Here is an 18,283-nt window from a genome sequence, read left to right as displayed (position 1 = left end):
TGCGACTCTCGTCTGGCCCACATAGCGGAAGAACGACAAGAGCGGGCCACTCATCCGAAGTCTATTCCACCAATCGTCCGCAACAACGATAAACTACGACACGTCCGGGATGACGTTAAACTAAGCATCGTTTTTCCACAATATTTGTGGCGAAACAACGTCCGCGATGACGCTAAACTATTGTCCCTTTCCACATAGGGATTGTTCGAGGCCAATGGCATCGACGTCCGCAACGACGGTAAACTACGGGCATCCGAAACGATGTAAAACTACCGTCCCTTCGTTCTAGGGATTTGCCCCTGAACCTAGGGGTTGTCATTGACGTCCAATCCCCTGGACACCAATGCGTCCGCAATGACGATAAACTACTTGCTCCCGATCGCATGGGAGTTGTGATTCATCACTCTGGTGCTGAATCGTCCGCAATGACACAAAACTATTTGCTCCTTACCGAATAGGAGTTGTGGATTGACCGCCATGGTGTCAATCGGTCCGCAATGACATTAAACTACGTGCTCCTTACCGAATAGGAGTTGTGGTTGTTGACCAAGACCGTGGTCACCAACCGTCCGAGATGACGTTAAACTACTTGTCCCTTTTTTGTATAGGGATCATCGGTCGACATCATCCTTGACGAGAATGTGTCGACAACGTCCGAGATGACGTTAAACTACCCTCATCCTCGGAGGAAAAGCCTATCGTGACTCGAGGGACATAGTCAGACGATAGCCCGCCTATCGCACGGCGTTAAACTGCGAGGATGCCTATCGCACGGCATTAAACTGCGAGGATGCCTACCTCACGGCATTAAACTGAGCAGTCTCCTAATATTGAGACGTACAAGTTATCCGGTTTGATATAGTATAAACCGTCCATCATGCCTCAGTGGAATCTGGAGCGGGCAAAGTCTGGTCTATGGCCCTATGCACATCACCGATGGAAATTCCGGCGTGCAGAAACATCTTTCCCCACAGATATTCCATGTTGATGATGAAGGACGTCCGCAAAGACGTTAAACTACGGATCGTCCGAAATGACGATAAACTACGGACCGTCCCGCATGACGTTTTAAACTGCCAGTCGTGGATATATCTCGCACCCCGACCAATATATCAGCTGTGGTCTCGATGTCTAATTCGTGCAAGCGAATGGGCAGACCTGGAAAAGGAGTCAGACTCCTCCTTATTCCTCGCTGCACCCTTCAAGTCTAATTCTCTTCACATCCTTGCCTCGAACCCAACACTACACGTGGTATTCCCCACCATAGGCCCACGTTTGTGAAAAACAAACTCTGGACGCCGTAAACTGCCTCACCGGAGATGAGTCCACCGTATGGGGACAATACTGCTTGGGATTTTGATTGGGCGCCCTCACCGGAGATGAGCTCACCGTATGGGAGCAATACTGCTTGGCCATTCGACTCATGCTTAGGCATGGTACAAGGTAGTCTGGAGAAGTAGGCCTAAGCCTTTGTAAAGCGATCAACCCACTTGTCCGTGGACGCCGCCGGTCGCCATTGAGGAAACAACAAAATCATGAGGATAGACGACTATCCTGGAAACACTGAGGTTTGGCCCTCGGAGAAGGAAGAAGAAGAACCTGATGACACGAATCGGAACCCACATGCTAGAGTTTCTATTCATCCACACACCACTCGCATTCATACGCCTTTCTTGATACCATTCCAGAAGCGGGCTGGAAGTAAGACCGCGATGAGGTTTACCCGCGGCAAAATCAATCCCACGGGTGAAGGAAGAACACCCTAGAGAGCGGAGGTCTGGATACCCTCACGACTCGACAAACAAACAGCTCAACGGAGATGGAAAACTCCTAGAGGATCAAATGACGTAAGTCGGTCTTCCTCCCAGAAAACGAAGTCATGTCCCGGAAGTCGCATCCGGAGACCATCTTTGGATCAAGAAAGCAAATCGTATATGGAGTGGCGATGAAGCGCACAGCGCTGTCCTACCAGGCGAATAGGACGTAGAAAGGGGGTATTGTTATGATCACGTTCTGTCGGGCCTTAACGGCGGTCTATACCGACACGATCATCACAAATACCAAGCGGCCTCACCTTGTGAGGCGTACAAACAAGGTACAGATAACCTTGGTCATCCTCTCCCAACGGATCACCTTATCGTTGGTCGAGTATCACGGGCCTATTGCAATAGCGGGCATGGAACGCCGCCTTACAAACTACTCACACATCGGGCATTGAGCTCCTAGTCTTTCCTGGCCGGAAGGAGACTAATGGAGAAACACAAGAGTAGTCGTTATTGAGAGAGAACGACTTAGAGTATACCTACGGATACATATATGGTATTCTCACGCCCTACTTCCTAAAGTAGTATAAAAGGCCCATAGAGTAGGCTGAGGTTCTTCAGTCTATTCTCTTTGTTCTGGTACTGTCTTCCTACAGTACCCTTCGTTCCCCTGTATCTTCACATACAGGAACCTCCATTCTACTGCAGCCTTCTACTGCAGTCTCCATTGCTATATCGCAATACACTTCTGGCTCCTGTGCTACACGTACAGTCGAGACCACCGTTCCACACATCCTCCACGAGCGACCTAGGGAAGAACCTCCTACTCTTGGGGTTACCGACGAGCAGTCGTAACATATGATATCTCATTTCTTGTCTATGGCCTTAGATAGTGCTCCACTTTGTCCAATGCCAGGGACTTTGTCACAGGACAAGAAGGAGGAGTTTATAAGTTTATATGCATATCTTCCTGCTTTCACATCATCCCTATGACCTTTAATATGCACAACCTACCCTTTTGAACTAGACCCCTTGTTATCAAGTATGACTTTAGTGACTCTGATGCTCAACCTCTCATCAATCATCATTGAGCCTTCTAAAGGCCAAGACCATTGTCTAGCATAATATTAAACTACTAGGGCAGATGATAGTTTGAATCTATTAGACTGGCAATCACCATCATGATGAGAAGAGGGACCCAGTTCTAAGACACAGTCCCTATATGGTACCAACAAGGTGATGTACTATAACATTCATACTCAAGGGCTATGATGTTATGGCTTGGCAGTGGGCAATGAGATCTGTGCCCTTATATATTATTTCCCCTTTATAGCTTATATTTGACCTAGTGCATTGCTTATGTTTTTCTCAAATTTTCAACCACTATCTCTGACACTGACAGCCTAGGGGGGGGATAAAATTATAAACTGGCTCCCTTACTAGAGTTTCACCACAATCCATATAAGGACATGTTGGACCCTTCTCAAGTCTATACCTTATATTCCTATCCCACTAATACTTGGTCTGTGCTCTTGCCTATGCATATTTATAGTTGCTGTAGCACAGTCAGGGAAGCCTTAGGCTATCTACTTTTGTCCAATCTAGGAACTGCTGTTCTCTAGTCTTCCCTGATTCTAAGACATTAGCCTGATTAACCCCAAACTACTACCCTCTATTACCTACCTTATCTCCTCATCTATGCTATTATTTGTGGCCTAGGATTCTTTCATCCTAAACAGCCATTTATGACTCAATGTCGCCCTTACCCATAGGATTGATTATAAAGTTGATTATGGATAATATATTCTAATTAGCTTAGATTAGTGTTTTGAATAATTAGATCTAATGAAGAAAGGAGGTTTTTCCAAATGCTAGTGCACAATGACATAATGATGAAGGATTGCCTTGGTACTGTTATTATTTGTATTGTAGAGAACAAATACCCATTAATCAAGAGTATTACTACGACATGCTAGATAAGCCAATCAGGTAATAGACCTCGCTCATTTGGGCTAACTCATGCTACCCGGGGTTCTCACTAGGGGTCACTGTCCAACACTTTTTCCTCACCTTCAATAATCATGAAAAAAAAATCATAAACTTGAGACATTTGGTCAGATATGTACACTGATTTTATAGTTACTGGACACTGAGCACAGGACAATCAGAAAGGCTAAAACCTGTTCAACTCTGGTCCCAGCATAGTAGGTATCACAAGCTGTCCGGTTACTAAAGCCACACGGAGTCAAAATTAACCCTGCAAAATCCACTCACATGCATGCTGTCTCGATGTGTCAACAATAAGCATCAGAAATTTGCAAATGAGCTGTTTGTGTATTCACAATGTGAAAGGGCTGTTGGTACCTTGTGGACCTAGCCATAGAGTTGCTTCAAGGTTCCGATCTATCATTCATTTTGCTTCCGATGAGCACCGGTACTTTGACAGATCTCCGTGAGGGTCTGATGTGTTCCTGCATTCCAAAGTATGAACCTTAGTGAACAACGACCATAAATAGTCTTACAACACGAGAATTCAGCCCGACACACCATTTCAGTGGTATCATTATCACATCTCTGTCTCGACATGAGCTAGGCGCGGCGCTCCCTACTCTTTCATTTCACCTTCAGCATACTTAGCACTCCACATTTGTGCCGATATTCACATAATTCTGGGCGTGGCACCACCTAAATTTAGGTTCCGTAAGATGATTGCCCTGTCCTCGTTGAAAGGATGGATGACATATGTGTCAGTGAAAGCGTGTAGAACTATCGTGAAACTTACATGGTGGTACCCAAGTGTAGCCTGCAGTGAAGGTTGCACAGCGGCTGTACGCCGTTTCATGCGACATAGCCTCGAGAATTGACAATTTCTCCGGTAGCCTCCAGCCAGTGCCTCTCTTCTATTGCGAACAATACTGTCACTGTCACATCACAGGCAATATTTCCCCAACTTTGCCTCCCCGAATGGCTGAAGATCTGCTGCCAGGACCAACTGCCGCTAGCTGCTGCCCTAACGTTCAACTTTCACGATCATATGCCCTATCAAGTCGTCGATTGTTATCTCTTGGTAGCTTCTTCTGTTCAACGTCAATGACAAATGTGGTGACATCATCCTAAGATGAAGGAGCCCGATACTATCCGCCGTTATTCAGGTTGTGGGATATCAAATTTTCTCAACTAGGGCGACGAGGGAGGCAAGGCAACTCGTGGTACCTCCGATATGGTGAAGTACTCCGTCAATCCCGCATGTATGTCTCTTTCCTCTGGCTAGCTCCCTTCTTTGAACAGCGCTGAGGCGGTTCGTCATACTGACGTTTGAACATGCTCAGGGGAACACGAGTGGAACATGCATCAGCGAAGGGATACAGCCATCATATTGCGAACACTTTGAATCGAGAGCTATGCACTCGACAGCGCCGGAAATAGTGCAATCAATACATTTCACTTTGATTGATCCACAGGGCACAGTCGCGGCCTCATACTGGTCCTCGAGCCGGGCGACCGACTATGATATAAACCCTTCGATGTGTTGCTGCGACCTCAGTATCTTTTCTTCGTAGCAGCAGCGCCTTGTTTCCTATGCCCGGCTTTGCTGCTCTTCGTTCTCTTTCGATTTTTGCGTTCGTGGTGGCAATCGCAAGGATCGAGGCGGTCGATGCACTTGCCTGTCAATCTGCCTCCACGGATGCTGCAACATTCGTGCAGACAGCCCTCGACTATATTGTGGTCGGTGAGTATGCGACATGCGCAAAACGTCTTCATTTGAGACGTGTTTGTTGACGTTGGCAACGACACAGGTGGCGGGAACGGGGGAATGGCTCTGGCTGCGAGGTTCGCAAAGAGGTCTTCTCTTCCCTCGATGAAGCGCTCACAACCATGGTTGACATTTTAGGCTGTCAGAGACCTCGGGCGTACAAGTTGGCGTTATCGAGGCGGGTGCCCTCAACCTCGAGCACCCCTTGATCGATATTCCAGGTGTGCCTCGTTATCTCCTTGAACGATACGTGAGCTCTGAGAGCCGGGTTGCAGGGAGGGATGGTGCTGCTTTAGGGAATGCCTCTTACGACTGGGGCTTCCAAACCGTGCCCCAACCGGCAGCAAACAACCGATCACTGTCCACGCCTAGGTATGCATGATCACGCATCCGCAGACAGTCCAACACTCATTTATATCCGCAGAGGCAAGATGATCGGCGGAACAACTGGCCTGAACTTCATGATCTGGTGTCCAGCCTCTAAACCGGAATATGATGCATGGGATTCGTTTCAACCTGGGTGGAATTGGAACAACCTCGTTCCATACATGAAGAAGTCGTTCAACGTGTTTCCTAATCAGACGAACCCCATTCCTGGCCTTTCCGCCGCATCGGCGTCTTTGAGCCCATACAACACTACCTATGAAGGAGTCGGAGGTCCCGTTCAGGTGAGTCTGGTCATATAGAATCTATGTCATAGAGAGTAACCTTCTCGTCTCAATCAACAGGCTTCTTTCAATGTATACTATGCAGATCCCGCTCAGCCATATATCAAGACTGTCAACAGCCTGGGTATCAAGTCCAATTCCGACCCAGTGCGCTGTTGTTTGACCTGAATTGCGTCTTTATCTGACTGGCGCCCCTCGTTGTATGAAGGACAATGGCGATACCGAGGGCGTTCACAACTCACGGCTCAGTATCAACCGATACACGGGTACCCGATCATACTCAGCATCTGCCTACTACTGCCCAGCATCCTCCCGGAGCAATCTGCATGTGCTCACGGGTGCGCAGGTATGTTGAGTCTGATTTGTTTGCATCACGCAATCTGATATCATTCACGCGTATGGTAGGCGACGCGCATCATTCTATCCAAGAAAGGCGCAAACGTTACGGCTACAGGCGTTGAATTTATCTCCGGTTCAGCTACTCACACTGTGAATGTAGCCAAGGAAGTCATCTTAGCGGCGGGTACATACCAAACGCCCCAACTATTGGAATTATCTGGTGAGCTTATTCTGCACTCATTTTTGAAACGGTATTGAATGTATGGACAGGTATTGGAAATGCGACTCTCCTGAAATCGTTGAACATCTCGACCGTCGTTGACCTTCCCGGGGTTGGCGAGAACCTACAAGTATACCATTTCTTTGAGCGTCATGATCCTTCAACTGACTACATTCCAGGATCACTTGTACACTCCCGTCCAATTCCAAGTGAAGCCGGGCATCCAAACTCTCGGTCAGTTCAGTGTATTCTCGCCCATGCTGGCTATTTTTTCTGACGTTTCCCCTTGTAGATGTGCTTCGAATCAACTCTACTTTTGCCGCGGAGGCCGCCGCTGAATAGTACGCATGTGTCAATCTTCGACACATCTGACACGTTGGCCTCACGATTGGCGCTCTCAGCGCTGCCAACAAGACAGGCATCCTCACAGCCAGCGACTCGATTATCACGTTCTTTACTTTCGACGCGCTTCGGCAGAACAATAATGATGCTCTCCTGCGGGCATTTGATGCCTCCACTGCAGGCGCGAAGACACAGTTGCAAGGCCTGCAATATGGAATTCAGCGCCAGTGGATCGAACACGCCAACGTTCCTCAGCTCGAGTTCCTTTTGTTCAACAAGGGCCGCGTTTCGCCTGCTGCCAACGCGAGTTACGTCTCTATCTTTGTTGGGATCATGGTCCGTACCCTTTTCCGATTCCGGCTGCTCTGGATAATAACTTTCGTTCTATATAGCACCCTCTGAGTCGAGGCACTGTGGTGGGTTCTCGTGCGATTTTCCATCAACACAGGTGTTCAACACGTCTCGTCTGGTGCAGCATATCAACACGACTAACCCTCTCGCTATTCCCGTCAACTCTCCGAATTACCTTAGCAAAGACTACGGTTAGTAGCCGTCGTTTATGGTTCTTCTGCACAACTTATCACTACTCTGTATCAGATATCGCGGCGATGCTTGCCGGTGTTAGATACGCACGCTCGTTGGCTACTATCCCGCCCTTCTCTGATCTCTTCGTTGATGATGGGATCACACCATCTGGAACGAGCGACGAAGACTTGACTAGGTCAGTATTCTTATCGCTGCTTTGCTCCTTCCACCGATGATAACCGGTTATTCTTGGTGTGCATTGAAGCTGGATCAGACAGGCCGTGGGGGTGTGTTTCTTGACAACCTGATACGGTTCTATCACTGACGCTGCGGTTCCGCATGTTTCGCAGAGCGGTTGGCATCCTGCAGGTAAGTTACACCTCCATATTCTCCTTGATTGATGGACTGCATATACTCGGAAACGCAGGTACAGCAGCTATGGCCGCCCGTGAGCTTGGAGGTCAGTGACTGTCATGTATCATATTCTAAATTCACCGAGCACCATCAATTGAACATAACGTACATACCACAGGCGTCGTGGACTCGAATCTCAAGGTGTACGGCACTACTAATGTGAGAGTCGTCGACGCGAGCATCGCCCCTCTCCACCTTGGAGCCCATCTCCAGTCCACGATCTATGCAATTGCGGAAAAGGTACGTGCCCACATACTCTATTAGACTGGAGATCCGATTCTAAATGTTGCTCCATTCTGTTTTAAGGCCGCCGACATCATCAAGAGCCAGTCTTGATCCCCCTGTACCCCCAAACACCCTTTCTTCCTCCACCTCTTTATCACATTGGCCAGGACACTGCTCCATCATCGCTCTTTTGCGCCATTTCTTTCTAATCTACACTATCCTCAACTATTTTCTACCTGGTATGGGTGTGCTTATTTATTCGTGGACCCTATGTGCCTTAGAAATAATGCAATTGTTCAGCGCTTCGGCTTATGTGCCATGTCGCGAACAGAAACATCGGTCCGCAGTGTTTGAATGGGGTCGTTGAAACATGGATGGTACCAAGTATCATTGAACCGATATTCCTCCGAACCTTATACACTGGTAAGAACAGCCTCGGAGACCAACTCCGCACCACGTCTAGGTACGAAGACCCTCAGATACCATTAATAGAGTGTGAAGGTCGAGGTTTGCTGGAGGCTTCTGGGCGAGGGATTCTTGAATACAAAATTTGCGATCCGGTCGAAAATGCATGATGTAACAAGCTTCCCGAGAAGGACAGATTCCCCTGGCTCCCGCTGGACTGCCACGGCTGGAGCTGATTGATGAAACGCAACTGAGTGATAGTTTCAGCAGAGACCTGAGCGAGCCTGAGCACTATGGGGTGTGATCGCTCTTCAGGCGGAGAGTGCACCGTTTGTGCATGTTGGAGGCGTGTACATCAATAAACGGGGGGTTCTCCCATCGTCGTATTCTTGGAGCAGCTCTGGTCTGGATGACCTAGATATCGCTGCAATCAGAGCTTTGGCCCGGCATCACAGCGTTTTGATCAGGCAAAGATCGTACTGAGATGGCCATTTGTAGACAAAAAGGCTGCGCGGGTGCCGGATGGCGTTCATTATGTTATTGCTCAGATATTTATGAGAGATGGAGAGAGAGAGAGACGGGGGGCCCTGGCGGGCAAAGCTGGAGAGATGGTAGACGAGTGGTAGACAACTGTCGACGGTCAGACCCGGACACAGCCCGGTTGGCGGAGAAATCCGATTCTCTCCGATGATGCAGGATGACGGACAAAGTGGCGGGAGGGTGTCCCAGGTCTTTTTCAACAGGGAAAGGACCCCGAAAGAGGGAGGAGCCGGGGACAGCCCACAAAAGAGCAGCAACGGACTGGCAGCAATCGCGTTTTTCTTTTATTTTTCAACATGAGCCCGTCCAAAAGACACCAGAGGGGGCTCAAGAACCCTCCCCAACGTGAGCTCGCCGTGCTCCGATAGAGTCGCCAGCTCGTGGTTGCTGATCACCGTGTAGTCCGCACCCGCACACTGAGGTCCAGCAAGGGCAAGGTGAGTCTTGTGCAGACCCCTCTGGCTTTCCTCATCTCACCAAATCGCATGCGAAACATGTGCTTTCTGCACCGTGATCCTTCTGGCATCCGCGCTTGCAGCTCCTATCCGATCCGGCAGAGAACACACAGCAGCTCACCAATCAGCTCAGGCAACTGGGGCTCTACGCTGCAAATACTCTCGGCGACGGCAACTGCCTCTTCCGTGCGCTCTCTGACCAGCTTTACGGCACAGAGTCCCACCATATACAACTTAGAAGAGATATCTGTGACTGGATCGACAAACACCATGCTCGCTATGAGCCGTTCGTCGAGGACGAGCGTGGGATCGACGTTCACCTGCGCCTCATGCGCCAGCCAGCTACTTATGGCGGCCACCTCGAAATCTCTGCATTTGCCCACATGGCCCGAAGGGACGTCAAGGTGATCCAACCTGGCCTAGTCTACGTGATAGAATGGGCATCTGGCTGGGACTCTCCCACCCTCCCCGCCGACTCCCCCTTGTACTCGACAGCCCCTGTCGAGTCGCAGGATGATCGCTCCAGGCGTTCCAGACGAGAGAAGAAGCGTGTGGAGAAGGACAAGGTTGTGAAGCGGCCTCCTGATGACGGAACAGATGACGATTCCGACACTGGACCTATTTATGTTGCGTGAGTACACCTCGTTCTGTGTGACAGGGTGTTGACGACCTTCCTAGCTATCATGATTGGGAACATTTCTCCTCCATTCGAAACCTCCGCGGTCCCCACCAAGGGATTCCACACGTCCGAGAGATGCTTGCAGTTGACATCGATGATCTACCTCCACCACCTAATCCAAAGTCAAAGCCTCCATCCAAAGCCAAGGCGTTAAAGACCTCATCCAAAGCTCGCCTCCCAACCCCAGCCCCTCCTACGCCCTCCCAAATCCCTCTTCCCCCATCTCGATCCATCTCCCCTGAGCCGGAGCCCACGTCATCACGGCGGTCCCCTAAGCGCTCGTTTGACGAATCATCGGGATCATCGCAGGCGTCGGAGAGCGCTGCGAAACGCAGTCGACCGAACGAAGACATGGACATAGATGAAGGAGGCGACGATGACGACGACACACCCGGCCTATCCGAGACGTTCTCAACGGCATCGTCCACCTCTTCCTCACCGCCACCTCCCGCCGCTCCCGTCGAGCGCCCATTAACGCGCCGCCAGCGAAAGCTCCTTGGGGTGCCGAAGCCGCGCTCCCCTGTCGTCGTCGGGCGCAGCGCCGGCAAGATCGTGATCCCCGGTGGGCGATACCGGCGGCCCAGCTCCGCGCGCAAGGAGGCTGCCAGGGACGAGAAAGACACGGACGGGGACGAGGAGTGGACGCGCAACGGCGTCGGACGAGTGGATGTGCGTGGGTTCAGGGAGCTTCGAATCTAGCGCTAGCGCTCCCGGTCTTCATCGATCGTCTCGTGCTTCGACAGGCCAGCCAGACACCCAGCCGCCAGCACTCATTGCACGATTTTCAGCGTTTATCACTATTCAACGTCCATGGACCTCTTGCATCCCATCCATGCATCCATCTTTATCCTCATCTTGCACGGCATATACCCATCGCACGGAACACAACGCACACCTGTATTATCCCACCATAGTTTCATCCTCTGCTCTCTCTCGTCGCCATATCTATAGCCTCCTCGCTTTCCTTGTTCCTTTCGCCTCGCCTCTATTCGGACTGAAACACTGTGGATCTAGTAATACGTGCATACCTCATTGATTAACGCTCTTCTTTTCTCAGCCCGACCCTCGATCGTCACGACCCCTCGATGATATCTCCCTTTTTGTGCCCTTTGCATCACGTCACGTCACGTTGCGATCTTTGCTTTGTGTACTCCTGGCCGAGTTCACGAAGCACGATGTCCGTTTTCACGGCTTCGCACTTGCACTCTAGGTTTCTTCTTCTTTTTGAGCACACCATTTTTATTTAGTAGAGCGCAGCATCTCGACCTCATACTCGTGCAACACCATTCGATTGTCCGTCCCACTTGTGTATAATTTGCAATCCATATTTATATTGTCGTTTTTTTTTTTCAAAGTCACGATGTCGCATCTATCAGCAGATACACAATGATCATTTTTGTGACGACAATTGAGCGAAGCCCGACGGAGCAATGAACTAGGACCGTGCCCAGCCTTCCGGACTTTGATCGAGTCCAGCGGTTCACAGGTTCTCTTCGTCGAGGACAAGCGCACAGGCATCGTTTCAATCCCTTAGACCAGGATGAAATGCATCCCACATACCCTCCCAAGCTCGGCCTATCTCAGCATGCGTCTATCCCCCTGATCATCTATCCACCTCATCGAAAATGTCTACCAATTGCCAGTCACAAAACGATCCTAGCGACGACACCACCGCGCTTGGGACTAGAGACTCCGTGGCTTCCAGTCTGAAAGATATGGCCAGCGAGAACGGTAAGAGCCGTTTTAACATGGGTGCAACCCAGCCCATTGACGTCGGCTCTTCGCCTCCAGCCCCACCTCTTCAGTCAGCAGTCAGCCTCACCGACATGAGCCTAGTCCTAGTAAAGCCGGCAAAACGTCGTCCATCGGGCACACGCCCTCCCTTCTCTGCTCTTGTGAACGTATCTGAGAGCCAGACAACGATCGCCGAGTCCGAGTCTGAGTCCGTCTCCGACTCCGACTCAGCACGGGAGTCGGGATCAGCGTCCTGCTTGACAGATGATTCAGAATCCGAGCAGGCTCACCACCCCGAGATACACCACGACAGCTCCGCACTCAGTGTTGCATGGCAGCGCCGTCACACTGCAGTCTTCCCCCCCACCGAAGGCGACGCAACGCACGCGCCTAACGTGGTCACCCCACGTCTCGGACCTCATCCTAATCTCCCACTTCCTGTCGAAGACCCCATCGATCTGGACTCGCTGTGGGACGATATGCGGGAGTGCCAGAGACTGATCGCAGAAAGTAAGCAGGAGAATGCGAAACAGCGTGCGGATTACGAGCAGGAGAGCGAAGCAGAGCTCGAGGAACGGGGGTGGGGAAGCGAGACAGAGCTGAAAGTCGACGAGGAGGAGGAGTCTACGAGGCACTTAGCCAGGCATTTTGCGGAAGAGATGCTGGAGGACGATCGCAGAACCGCGTCCAGGGAGGATGAGAGCGAGCACATGGATATCGACTTCGAAGGGGAGTCTTCTATGTTTACTAGCAGTTACCGAGCATTTCTCGAGTCGTCTCCGATGGACCAAGACGACGAAGAGGAGAGGGAGCTAGCGGATTTTCTATAGTCCATCGAAAGCAGGGAATGGAAAGCAGGGGATTGCTCACACGCAATGTCGGGAAGAGGTCTCGACATGGGCGTGGACCGTGAAGGAACAGGTACACCGGTTGGGAGGGGCTTGATGGCCGGTACGCCTGCAGGCAGATCAGTCGCTTGGTTTGGGTAGTGTGGACCGGTCTGTCCCGTATTTCATGGACTCATCGAGCGGCTATACGACATTACGTTGTTGATGCTCACTAGAAAAATATATCTCTATGTACGAGTGTGTCGTGGATAGATACGTTGAATGAGCCCTCACTGTTTGAACACATAGGATTTTAAAATAAATGGACGCACGCTGAAGCGCTGAGGTCTGGACGCCCTTCGAACGTTATTCGAGTGTGGCGATGGAGTTTGCTCAGAAGCTACTCTAGTTGGCTTGTAAACGAAACCTGGATGCTCGTGCCGGTGAGTCAAATAGCGAATGCGACCTGGTCGCCCTTCAATGAGAACAATGCAATAAATCACAATTTTCCCGCGTATTTCAGCAAGGACCAGATACGTCAGCCTCTACATAGGCGCGGTTGAAATAGGACCGCCAGGACAGGAGTTTTGAGATACCTATTTCATGGTACATACGACATTCGTGTCAAGTCGTGCAGTAAAGCAGTGGGGATTGCATATGTGTTGAGAGACGTCAGAACAAAAGATACGACGAGAAAATGAAGAGCTCACCGCTTGCTGGCGACCGTGAACAAGACGTTCTCTCCCAGCAGAGACGGCCGAGTCGATGTGGAAATCCCGGTGCCGTCAGTCTGGCCTAAGCAAGTCAAGATTGATATACGAACCTAAGGTCCTTCTCCCGACCGCGCTCTCTCTCCAACCAAACTTGCCTCTCAACCACCACCTTCATCGAACACTTCCCACAAATCCCTATCACTTTTCTATCCATACATCACAGCCCTTCCTCCTTCATCTTCTTACCATCTTCTATCGTCCTCGACCACCTCGCACCTCCACCTCCATCATCATCTATCTTCGAAGGTCTCCGACCAAGATGTTCTCTCCGTTCAGGCGTTCAGCACCCACGTCTACCGCAGCTGGTTCTGCGGTCAGCGGAAACAAGCCCAAGCCCAAGGGCGTCTACAACGGCGTGGCGATACTGCCCAGGCTCATGGAGCTGTCTCCGCGTAAGTCCAGATGACCCTCCGCGCCCACTGTTCCGAGCCGGACGCTGACCGCTCTCCAGTTTGGCGTATTCGCGCTAGCAGCGCCTCCATGCCCTCCAAGGATAGCACGATCAGCCTCTCGGTCCAGAGCAGTATGGGGCCAGAGAGCGAGCATTTCACTCAGACCACAGGCTTTGAACTCGGGGAGCCACAGCGCGAGGTCTCCCCCGACGACCCCAAGAAGCGCAAAGTTCACTTCCTGCTCCCGCTCGAAGCCGAAACGCGCAAGGCCGTCCGCCAAATCGAGACCCCCAACGAAATCAACGAGATCAGCCTCATAACACAACGGCTCGCCAAGCTATCGGCATCCAGGGCAAAAACGCCAACTGTCGTCGGCCATCGCAATGTCTACCAAAGCGCGAAGGCTTCCAGTAAGCCGGAGGTGCCCAAGGCCAAGGGGACTTCGGACGGTATACTAGCGGAGCCGATCAAAGGGATGCTTGACGACAGCGGTAGCGGAGACGGCTCACAGAGCGTAGAGATTGCAATGGTCGCAAGGGAGGAGAGGTTCAACGATGAGTACCCCATTCCTGCTCCCGCCGTTCACCCGACCGTCTCCGAGGAGCCGAAGCCACTTGCGCGCAAGATCTACAACCTCTCCGGCAAGAAAGTTTGGCCAGTCCTCAGCTCCAAACCGGCGCTCAATGGCAAGCAGGTGCTCGAGAGAAATTCGGCAGAGAGGAAGCCATCCGGACAGGTATCAAATCAAAGGCTACCCGACCCCTCCTTCGTTCCAGACTCTCCCTTGCTGCGCCACCCGTCGGCTCCAGGCCCAAAGCACCGCAGATCTCGCCGCCGCGTCAGCGTGATGCACAAGACCAGAATCCATCCCGCTCGCTACTTCAAACAGAAGCTCGACGTCGTCGAAGAGGAGGATGTCGAGGAGGAAGCAGGGCCAGAAGTTCAGGGCGAACCATGGGTCCTCGTCGGCATCCCTCAGCCCCTGTCTCAGCTGCACAAGTCGCGCAGGATTACCCACGTGATGCGGAGGGTGGTATCCGGAGGAGCGATGAGGGCAAGAGAGCTCTTCAGCAAGGCGAAAGCAATGCCGGTGGACGCCAACCCAAGAACCGCCTCAGAAGCGGAGACCATGGCCCTTCCTTCCAAGGTACGTACTACCAGGGCGACATCAGTAATAAAGCATATACTCACCTAACCGTTCAAGGTTTCAAACGTGACCGCCCATCAGGCACGCGGATTGGGCTCGATGACTCAAACACAAGTCCTAGCGAAGAGGCGTAGAGTCTCAGACGACGGAATGGTATTAGGATGGACTCCCCCAGCTAAGAAGGCCCGAGTTTCCCAGGCAACGCCAGAACAGAAATTGTCTGCTACCGTCCCGGCTGGTCCTACAGTTGTCGAATCCCAGGCAGGGGAGTCGAGTCGCACGCCTCAGGTCTCACTCAAAAGGTGTAGGAGCGTGGACGAAGCCTCAGAAGCCGAGTACCCCAGTCAGAAACTAAACGAAGTCCGTCCGATGAAGAAGCTCCGGCGCGTTTGAGGACCGGGTCCGAGGGTTCAAGACGGGAGGGGGGGCTTGACGGGCGGGATGTGTTGTAAGTATACTTCAAGAAGATTGGATCGAATGTGGTAAGTTTCCTTCTACTTCGGTTTACTTTTCGCTTCGATGTTTTGCGTTCTCGAGGAGAGGTGGTGCCGGTTTTGTGTTCGAAGTCGGCGTGGGTTCAAGGTTGGGTAGCGGGTGGAGTAGAAGGTCAAGTAACAGAAGTGGGAGGTCGGGTTCCTTGACGTTTTGTTTTTCAGTAGCAGTGCCTTCGGCCAGGAGGGACCTGTTGCTGGGAGATTGGACAGCGGGGAGCACGATTTCGGTGGTGTGTCTTGGTAAGGGCACTTGATTTTTTCTTCTTCTTAGCATTCCGGCGGGCCGGAACGACCGCGAAGGACAGGATGAAGTGTGGACGTATGAGGAGACGGGGTGGATGCAGGTGTAGTCGCACGAAGACGTAGGGTAGGTAAGAAAACTTCCGGGGCGAGCTTCGTGTCGGGTGTGGGCTGGCCAGAGTCCGCGCCCGCGCGAGGGAAGCCCAGCGATGCGTCGAGATCACGATTGTGAGTCTTTCTGCTGTCAAAGCATTTCATCACTTTTCTGATCAGCCACATTATAAGACAAAGACAGGTATATACGTACGGGGAAGGACAATGAAACGCAAGAGCGGTTGGAGCGACGTGCGTGTACGGTGTGGGCTGGCCAGAGCTTGCATCTGCGCGTGGGACTTTCGGGCGTTCGGGCGTCTTCGGCCCCTCCTCCACGGTCTGTGTGACCGCGATAGTAAGCTCTTCCGTCGATGCGTTTCACTGCTTTCCTGATATGCTATAGACTTATGTACGAAGAGGACGGCGGACAGGGCGGTAGGGCGTCTGGGGCGACGTGCGTGTTTGGTGTGGGCTGGCCAGAGCTTGCATCTGCGCGTGGGGAGTTCTAGTGTGTTGGCGTCTTCGGCCCCTCCTCCACGGTCTGTGTGACCGCGATAGTAAGCCCTTCCGTCGATGCGTTTCACTGCTTTCCTGATATGCTATAGACTTATGTACGAAGAGGACGGCGGACAGGGCGGTAGGGCGTCTGGGGCGACGTGCGTGTATGGTGTGGGCTGGCCAGAGCTTGCATCTGCGCGTGGGGAGTTCTAGCGTGTTGGCGTCTTCGGCCCCTCCTCCACGGTCTGTGTGACCGCGATAGTAAGCCCTTCCGTCGATGCGTTTCACTGCTTTCCTGATATGCTATAGACTTATGTACGAAGAGGACGGCGGACAGGGCGGTAGGGCGTCTGGGGCGACGTGCGTGTTTGGTGTGGGCTGGCCAGAGCTTGCATCTGCGCGTGGGGAGTTCGGGCGTTCGGGCGTCTTCGGTCTTTCCTCAAAATTCAACGCTCTGTCGGCGCCACGACTGTGAGTCCCTCCGTTCATGTCGTGCGGCTCTGCGTGCTGACCCGCGCATGCGTGACAGGACAGGACAGATGCAGTGTATGCGTGCGTATGCAGATGAATGAGAGGGCGGGGTGGGGTGGTGGCGGGGCGGGGCGGTGGGGTGTCTGGGGCGACCGGCGTGTCGGGTGGGGGCTGGCCAGAGCTCGCATCCGCGCGTGGGGAGTCTTAGGCGACTTGACGTCGTGCTCTGTCAGGACGGGGCGAGGCGGGGGCGAACGGTGCGCAGGTCGGTCTCCCTTTTTGTTTCTGCCACCCACACGGGAGCGCTGATTGACTTCGAAGCGCGCTTGCAGGGGGATGTCGTTGCTGTGGGTCGCTGGGCGTTGGGTGTTGGTGCCGGGTGCCGGGGTGCTAGGGGGGAGGGCGGGGGCGGGGTGTTTCGCGAGCACCACGTCTGCGTTCTTTCTTCCGAACCACGCCGGGGCTCGAGGCGGGGGGGAGCCGGGGGGAGCATGGGGATCTGCGCGGGACTCGGATACGAATACGGACAGACCGTTTGGATGTGGACAGACATTTCGGACACGCACACTCTGGATATGGACAGACATTGGCCTTGCTACCTTGCCTCCTACCCGACTTCTCTTTTTCTCTTCTCCCTTTCCTCTTTCTCTCTCTCTCTCTCTCTCTCGCTCTCTCTCCTCCGCGTTCCGTCTCGCTCCGCACGCTTTGTATCCCGATCCAGCCAATGTGCAATGCAATTCCAAAACACAACTTTCATTCCGCGCACAGACCGTCGAGCGCTCGCCGCTCTGAAATATCGATCGTCGGCCCAAGCACCGCAAGGACCTGCAAGGACGCCGCGCCTGCCTCTCTCACCAACCCCCACGGGAAATGAGCGCGTGGGGTGCACTCACCGCTGTCAGGCAGTTGTCAGGCCCTCATCGGGCAGCACGCATGTCCCCCGCTGCTCGTTTCCTAAATACAATCGCGGCGCGGCGCGGCCCTCGTCAGTAAGAAAGCTGTCAGTAACGACGCAACGCCCAACCAGGACGCGATCGACATCAGAGAAACGCGCATCACCTCGAACCCCTGGCCTCCCGACCCCTCAAGGTCTCACGTGGCGCTCCAACGCCTACGCGCGTCGCATCTCTCCACGCTCGTAATTGGACGCGACGCCGAGACCGCGCCCAAGTCGTCGCATATGATGTACGTACGAACCCACGAGCCGTCCTCGGCGCCCGCACGTCGCACGTCGCCCGTGCGCTAACCGGCGTACACAAACCCCGTAGGATAGTGAGCAGACCTC

General features: G+C 52.6%; 7 protein-coding genes across 7 annotated transcripts; 6 read left to right on the top strand and 1 right to left on the bottom strand.

The window, feature by feature from the left end:
• Positions 1–4,727: 4,727 nt before the first annotated feature.
• HETIRDRAFT_321552 (uncharacterized protein) lies at positions 4,728–5,189 on the top strand (the record flags this gene model as incomplete). The annotated part of the gene is made up of 3 exons (XM_009549913.1): positions 4,728–4,830; positions 4,882–5,011; positions 5,093–5,189. The coding sequence occupies 3 exons, from the start codon at positions 4,728–4,730 to the stop codon at positions 5,187–5,189; spliced, it is 330 nt and encodes a 109-aa protein (XP_009548208.1).
• A 153-nt stretch (positions 5,190–5,342) lies between these two features.
• chd7 (choline dehydrogenase 7) lies at positions 5,343–8,361 on the top strand (the record flags this gene model as incomplete). Its single annotated transcript, XM_009549912.1, has 20 exons — positions 5,343–5,493; positions 5,561–5,594; positions 5,656–5,738; positions 5,793–5,889; positions 5,942–6,185; positions 6,246–6,332; positions 6,394–6,531; positions 6,591–6,744; positions 6,795–6,874; positions 6,924–6,978; positions 7,037–7,085; positions 7,146–7,422; positions 7,479–7,502; positions 7,562–7,628; positions 7,684–7,807; positions 7,886–7,898; positions 7,962–7,980; positions 8,039–8,071; positions 8,144–8,265; positions 8,332–8,361. 20 exons carry the CDS (start codon positions 5,343–5,345, stop codon positions 8,359–8,361), a joined length of 1,881 nt encoding a protein of 626 aa, XP_009548207.1.
• Positions 8,362–9,491: 1,130 nt separating this feature from the next.
• HETIRDRAFT_419318 (uncharacterized protein) lies at positions 9,492–11,028 on the top strand (the record flags this gene model as incomplete). Its single annotated transcript, XM_009549911.1, has 4 exons — positions 9,492–9,540; positions 9,598–9,632; positions 9,734–10,281; positions 10,329–11,028. The coding sequence occupies 4 exons, from the start codon at positions 9,492–9,494 to the stop codon at positions 11,026–11,028; spliced, it is 1,332 nt and encodes a 443-aa protein (XP_009548206.1).
• A 673-nt stretch (positions 11,029–11,701) lies between these two features.
• Positions 11,702–12,893, top strand: HETIRDRAFT_459655 (uncharacterized protein; the record flags this gene model as incomplete). The annotated part of the gene is made up of 1 exon (XM_009549910.1): positions 11,702–12,893. Exon 1 carries the CDS (start codon positions 11,955–11,957, stop codon positions 12,891–12,893), a length of 939 nt encoding a protein of 312 aa, XP_009548205.1. The 5' UTR covers positions 11,702–11,954.
• A 1,029-nt stretch (positions 12,894–13,922) lies between these two features.
• HETIRDRAFT_452754 (uncharacterized protein) lies at positions 13,923–15,595 on the top strand (the record flags this gene model as incomplete). Its single annotated transcript, XM_009549909.1, has 3 exons — positions 13,923–14,055; positions 14,115–15,202; positions 15,260–15,595. The coding sequence occupies 3 exons, from the start codon at positions 13,923–13,925 to the stop codon at positions 15,593–15,595; spliced, it is 1,557 nt and encodes a 518-aa protein (XP_009548204.1).
• A 368-nt stretch (positions 15,596–15,963) lies between these two features.
• Positions 15,964–17,758, bottom strand: HETIRDRAFT_459654 (uncharacterized protein; the record flags this gene model as incomplete). Its single annotated transcript, XM_009549908.1, has 6 exons — positions 17,040–17,758; positions 16,847–16,965; positions 16,645–16,772; positions 16,443–16,570; positions 16,244–16,368; positions 15,964–16,177 (listed from the first exon to the last, which is right to left on the bottom strand). The coding sequence occupies exons 1-6, from the start codon at positions 17,583–17,585 to the stop codon at positions 15,964–15,966; spliced, it is 1,260 nt and encodes a 419-aa protein (XP_009548203.1). The 5' UTR covers positions 17,586–17,758.
• A 173-nt stretch (positions 17,759–17,931) lies between these two features.
• On the top strand, positions 17,932–18,244 carry HETIRDRAFT_452752 (uncharacterized protein; the record flags this gene model as incomplete). Its single annotated transcript, XM_009549907.1, has 2 exons — positions 17,932–17,987; positions 18,043–18,244. The coding sequence occupies 2 exons, from the start codon at positions 17,932–17,934 to the stop codon at positions 18,242–18,244; spliced, it is 258 nt and encodes an 85-aa protein (XP_009548202.1).
• Positions 18,245–18,283: the final 39 nt, after the last annotated feature.

Source organism: Heterobasidion irregulare (genome assembly GCF_000320585.1).
Source record: "Heterobasidion irregulare TC 32-1 unplaced genomic scaffold scaffold_07, whole genome shotgun sequence".
Classification (NCBI taxonomy): domain Eukaryota; kingdom Fungi; phylum Basidiomycota; class Agaricomycetes; order Russulales; family Bondarzewiaceae; genus Heterobasidion; species Heterobasidion irregulare.
Note: the sequence above shows the minus strand (reverse complement) of the source record. Positions and strands in the feature narration are given on the sequence as shown.